Genomic DNA, 6230 nt, shown 5'->3' with positions numbered 1-6230 from the left:
GCCCAAGCACTGATCACTTTGCTAAAGTTGATAGTCAGATTGGGGAAGCAGTACAGTATTACCACACAGTACAGGAAGGAGAGAAGAGAACATGGCAACTCACCCTAATTTTCTGACTAGAGACACCATCCTCATTCCCAGGAATGATCCAGGTGATCCAGAACTTTCCACAAGTAGAGTTATTACCACAACTGACAAAAGGCCAGGGCCATCCAACTCTTCTTCATTTGGGGAATAAACTTTTATAATTTTTTATATGTGTATTTATGTATTATAATATATCTGTAAGTTTATATGTTATTTTTCCAACCCCCCCACTGGATTTAAAAAGATACTAATAAAAGTCAGTAATAATGAAAACATTTATATGTGCGCACGCACACACACACACACACACACATTTGACTTACGCCAGAACTAACATGGCAGAGTCATCAGAATGCAACCCCACTGCCACAAGTCGGGGACTTGCTGTGAGTGTACAATACTGTAGTTATTCCAGTACTGGGGGTGTGGGAGGGACGAGATAGGCCAGTCCTCTGCCTTGGGGAGCTCATTGTCTCGAGGGGATGCAGTAAACAAATGCCTGAGTACAATTCAATTTCAAGTGGGATTAACACTGAGGCAGCGGAATAAAGATAACTTTTGGAGGATCAGAATGCTTTATTTTGGATGGAAAATACCTGAAGGACATTGTATAGTTTTGCAGAGAATAAACAGCCACAGTTGATTGAACCTTTCCTTGATGACTTCGCAGTGGCAGCAGCCCCTCTGGGATCTGTGGAGGTTTCAGGGTTCTTTGTCCTTACACCTAGTAACTCCTGTCCGCGCCCAGCTTTGGTGGTGGGTGAATCCGAGTGTTCTGTGTGTTCAGCCATTGCAACCTGTCGTCAGATGTTACTGTTGTGGCAGTGGCCATCTTCTGCAGGCCCTCTCTCCCTGTTTCTGTCTTCAGCAGGCCTGCCCTCCCTCGGTCCTGGTCCTGTTTGTGTTTCTGAAGTCACTGGGATTGAGAACATCTATTTGAATCGGAAGTTTCTGAGCTCTCAGTGCTGCATTTGTGGGATGAAACTGTGTTGGGCTCTGGTTGAAAAACTTTCAGCTCCACTTCCTAGTCCAAGCTGACATAAGGGTGCTGGGCTCCTGGTTTCAGGAGTGTTTGTCGTGAAATGTTCTCCTGGACACATTTCAGAGACCTGGTCCCTTGCAGAGGCTTCAGTCCCCCATTGTCATGGGATCCTTCAGGCATTCATTTTGTGTCTTGATTCCAGCCTGCTTGCTTTCCAAAAGTAAATGGACTCTTCCAAACCATGGTTGCTAGCGTTTTCTTCTGAAGTCCAAGACAGTAAACCATTCTTCTAGCACCTTACACAGAAATGTCTACCAAAACGGGGGGAGGGGGGGCCCTAAAAGTAAATGTTTCATTTGACGATTGGAGTATTTAGTGTCAAATGTTTAATCATATATTAAAGTGCTAATTTTTAAATTAATTTTGCATTGAAACAAAGCTGTTGCTATACTGACAATTGATCAGGATAATGGTAATCAGTATCTTCACCATAAAAGCATTGTTTCGGTCAAGATAATGTCCCATAACCTCAATACAAGTATAAGGGTTCTATTCTTAAAATGTTGTTGTCCGGTGTCGTTAAGTCGGCTCTGACTCAGGAAGTCGTTATGACCCTGTGTACAACAGAACGAAACACTGCCGGGTGTTCACCATCCTCACAGTCTCTGCTGGGCTTGAGCCCATCGTGACAGCCAGTGACTGGGTCGATCCATGTCATTGAGGGTCTTCCTGTTCTTCGTCGACCCTCCACTTAACCACGCATGACATCTTTCTCCAGGGATTGGTCCCTTCTGACAACATGACCAAAATAGGTGAGGTGAAGTCTGGCCATTCTTGCTTCTAAGGAGTATTCTGGCTGTACTTCCTCCAGGACAAATCTGTCTGTTCTTGTGGCAGTAGTCCATGGTATCTTTACCAACACCACAATTGAAATGCATCAACTCTTCTTTGGTCTGTCTTACTCATTGTCCAGCTCTCCCATGAATATAAGACCATTGGAAACATCATGCCTTGAGTTCAGGTGCACCTTAGTCTTCAGAGTGACGTCTTTGCTTCTTAACATTTTAAGAGGCCTTTTGCAGCACATTTGCCCGCTGCAGCAGTCACTTACCTGGTTTTCATGTCCTGTTTGTACACGTAAGAGCTGGTGTCATATAAAGCAGATTTGGCTGTCTGACCTAGGAAGCAGGTCAATTTCACCAAAAATGCCGATGAAGGGGGGATATTCTTGGCTCACGCCTGTGTGTCTTACCTTTCTAAGTACACGGAAAACTATTCAGGGGCTAAAGTAGCATGGCATGGTTTCGGCTTTCACATTTCCTGCATTTTACCACATGCTATCAAATAGTACTTCATTATCTAAAATTAGGGCTTTTGAAGATCAATAAGTCACATACAGTACCTTAAAGTGTTACTCCCAGAATGACAATGACCTCTCTATTTGGTCCACTTAACTTGACCATAGCAACCTCTTCCTCCCCAGAAAATGCGTACCACCTGACTTGAGTGCTAAAATAGGCTTCTTGTGGTTCACTCATCTATCTCGGAGAGAAAAGCCCTCATCTGCTCACTTAGAACAAAAGCGTAAAAGCAAACAGTGTTAATATCCGTTGTGTCAGGCGTGTGGAATTAAGGGTTTTATGGCTTTTTGGTGTGTATTCTCCTTAGAAGCAAGGATGGCCAGACTTCATCTCACCTGCTTTAGTCATGTGGTCAGAAGGGACCATTGCCTGAAGAGGGATGTCATGCTCGGTAAAGTGGAGCGTCAGAGAAAAGGGGAAAGGCTCTCAACGAGATGGGTGGACCAGTGGCCGCATCAGTGGGCTCAGGCGGGGCAGGGGGTGTGGTGCCGGCACAGGGCCGGGCAGCGTCTCATCCTGCTGTGTGCAGGGTCGCCGTGAGTCGGAATCAGCGCAGCGGCACCTGAGAGCAGCATAACCTTGCATTGTCATTAGGGGAAAAAAAGATTGATGACATAAATTAATCTTCTCGTTAGCAAGGAGATTTTTGTTGCAGATTAAAAAAAAAAAAAGTTGGCTCTAATGGGTAGAAAGGGATTGTGGAACAATATGGGACCAGGCAGAGAATGCACGGGAAAGCTGCGTAGACACCGGACTCAGAGGCTGTGGGGCTGCAGGTGGCAGGGACTTTGCAGCCTCAGTCCAGTGGGGATGAAAGAGCTCGAGCTTCCTTTTCTCTCCATTCAGTGTTGAGAATCCAGGTGTGAGCATGCACACACCCCAGCGAGTCAAATCCACCTTGGCACCTGGAGAGGAAAGTGCATGGCACCTTGGTTTCTGGCCCTAGGACTCCACCCAGTGGAGGAGAAAGGATCGCCGACATTAGGATGCTGTTACCAAGAGAAGGCAGCTACAAAGGCAACAGATGGAGTTCTGAGACCTAAACTTTTGTCAGTACATAATTTTAGTTTGTATGGCTGCTGAGTCCTGGAGGTACAGAGTGTGTGCTAGGCTGCTAACTGCAAGGTCAGCGGTTAGAACCCACCAGCCGTTGCATGGGAGAGAAGAGCTGCCAGCATTCTAGGAGACGCTGTGGGGCAGTTCTCCCCTGTCCTATAGTGTTGAGCCAGAAGGGGTCGACAGCACACAACAACAACAACACTAGTCATAAGACTCCAGAAACCAAACCCCAGTCCCCTGCCATCGAGTGGATTCTGACTTACCACCCTTAGAGGACTGAGTAGATCTGCCCCATAGGGTTTCCAAGGCTGTCATCTTTATGGAAACAGATTGCCTCATCTCTCTCCTGGGCAGTAGCTGGTGGGTTTGAGCTACTGACCTTCTGGTTAGCAGCCAAATGCCTGAACCACTGCACCACCAGAGCTCCCTGTCGTTCACGAGACACGGCAGCTGTGAAAATGAAGTCATCTGTTTCTAGTACGGTGACCCCAGTTATTGCCATGGAGCGTCTGTGGCGGGACTTGGCACCTTGCCATGAAGCCCACTGGACTGTGGGCCCCTGTCTTCAGTACCTGACTCCGTGAATGAGTGCAGCCAGTAAGTGGCTGTGGAAGTGAGGATGTGGAGACTTAGGGGGATTCTGGGGAGGGCTTTGGGACCCATGAACACTTCCCCATGTCTTTGGTCCTCTGCCCTGGTTCACCTTCATCAAGGAAGTGACGCCCTGTTCTCCAGTGCACTGGGCACACCTCCCACTGTGTGTGTCCTGGGCTCTTCAGTGTCTGCCAGGTGGGGAGACCTGCCTGTGTTTCTTTGATTCTCTGACCTCCTACACAGTATCTCCACATCAGACATTCAGTAAATACTGGTTAAGGAATTTGCCAGGGAAAGGGGAGAAGATATTTCGTGTCGAGCCCAGCATGTGCAAAGGCCTGGCGCCTGACAGGGTCAGGAATAGACGAGAGATTCCATAGAATTTGAACATCAAAAGATTAATAGGAGAAACTGGTGAGTTAGAATAGAGTTGGGCTCTAGAAGACCGTTTATGCCAAGTTTAGACTTAATTCTGGAGGCATAAGGAGCCCTGGTGGCGCAGGAGCTGAAGTGCTCAGCCACTACGGGAACAGTTGGCAGTTCAAACCCTCTAGGTGGTCTGCAAGAGACAGACGAGGCAGTCTGCTTCCTAAAGTTGTACAGCCTTGGGGACCATGTGAGGCGGTTCTCTGTCCATTAGGGTCCCTGTGTGTCGGAAACAACTGTGGCAGTGGGTTTGATGGGTTTTTCAGGCATGAACAGCAGAATGAATGCCCTTTGGCGAGGGGAGGGGGGACACTGGAGGCCGTGTGGGGGGTGAATACTGGTGGGGCTGGAGCTAGTGAAGAGAGCCCATGAGTAGGGCCCTTGGCTCTGGCAGTGAAGGAGGCCGGGGCCTGGGTGGGGAGCAGAGAAGGCTAGCTGGAGGTTCGTGCCCTCGCCCGTAACTGCGAGGCACCCACCGTGCACTCGGCATTCCCTAGGTGTCTGGGGTGCACCGCGAGTCATAGGGAGAAGACACCATGGGGTGTCCAGTCTAGAAAGAGAACACGTGAAAACAACATACGGGAGCAGAGGTCCGTCCACCCCCATTCTCAAAACTAAAGCACCCTGCTCCAGAGAGAGCGTGCCAGGACCACCCCATCCAGGTCAGGTGTGGGCGGCTGGCGGCTGCGCCTGCAAGCAGGGGAGTTCCCAGCAGTGTGGCAGGGCCCTCATCCCACGCTCCACTGCCAAGTGTTCACAAGGAAAATGGCCGCCATTGTGCGTGTTCTAGGAAGTTTTTCTAAAACAGGTTTGTAAGCACCAGCTCTAGAAGCATGGATGCAGACACTTCCCAAAAAGTGTTGGAGAGAAGAAAATCATTTTTGTCACAGGAATACTTTCTTCCTTCGGAAAGTGGTGTGTTTTTCCATTTCGTTCTACGTGTGAGGGGAAGCAGTCACCTAGAGCCTCAGTCACTGGCGGGGATGTGGTCGGGTGAGTGAACTCCCGGGCAGGGGCTGTTTCATTGATGCGCACACGCGTGTGTGTAGCCTGCAAGTTCTGGTACCTGAAACACAGTATGGCATTTTTACAACCTAGTCCATAACCCTTCCAACTTTTTTTTTTCTTTCAGTAGAATGGGTGCCATTAGCAGAGGAATTGTAGTTCTTGGTTTAACCTTAGCCTGAGCCAAGCAATCCAGCCCTGAGTCTCCTGCCTGGTGAGGGATAACGGCTCTTTCCTCTCTTCCCCAGGGTGCCGATAAGTCGGTGAAAGGCCCGGACGGACTGACTGCCCTTGAAGCCACTGACAACCAGGCCATCAAAGCGCTGCTCCAGTGATGGGCGGTGGCCTGGCGGTCCTGAAGGACGACTCTCCTGTGGCCTCACACTGCTGCCTGTCTGTCTGTCACTCTCTATCTGCCAGCTGCTTCAGCTCAATTCTTTACGAGGGGTGAGGGGAGAGAGAAATTCATAACCAGTCACACTACCAGGAAACAAAAGGTTTTGAAGGAGGGGAAAGTCTGATCAGGCTGTTACCAGGATCCCGATCAAGTCGGCCTCTCTTCCATCTCCTGAAATCCACAGCTTATCCCCAAGGGACAGCAGAGACAAAATAGACATGCCCAGTTGACCATTGCAGCTAGCCCCCGAGCTCAGTTGTGAACTAGGTGGTGTTGGGGGTCTGAGTCTGCAAAGGCGCCTGACCTCATCTGGCAGCCC

The 6230-nt window shown here is 49.2% G+C and overlaps 1 protein-coding gene across 1 annotated transcript in view; it reads left to right on the top strand.

Moving 5' to 3' along the window:
* The window catches only part of MTPN (myotrophin), a 47577-nt gene extending 41728 nt beyond the window's left edge, over positions 1 to 5849 (top strand). Inside the window, exon 4 of the mRNA XM_007953790.2 lies at positions 5763 to 5849. Within this exon, the coding sequence (XP_007951981.1) occupies positions 5763 to 5849 (87 nt within the window). The remainder of the gene's footprint in view (positions 1 to 5762) is intronic.
* The last annotated feature ends 381 nt before the right edge of the window (positions 5850 to 6230 follow it).

This window comes from Orycteropus afer, unplaced genomic scaffold (assembly GCF_000298275.1).
Source record: "Orycteropus afer afer isolate SDZICR_OR568_19922 unplaced genomic scaffold, OryAfe1.0 scaffold00413, whole genome shotgun sequence".
NCBI classification, from domain to species: Eukaryota; Metazoa; Chordata; class Mammalia; order Tubulidentata; family Orycteropodidae; genus Orycteropus; species Orycteropus afer.
This window is presented reverse-complemented; position numbering and strand designations above follow the sequence as displayed.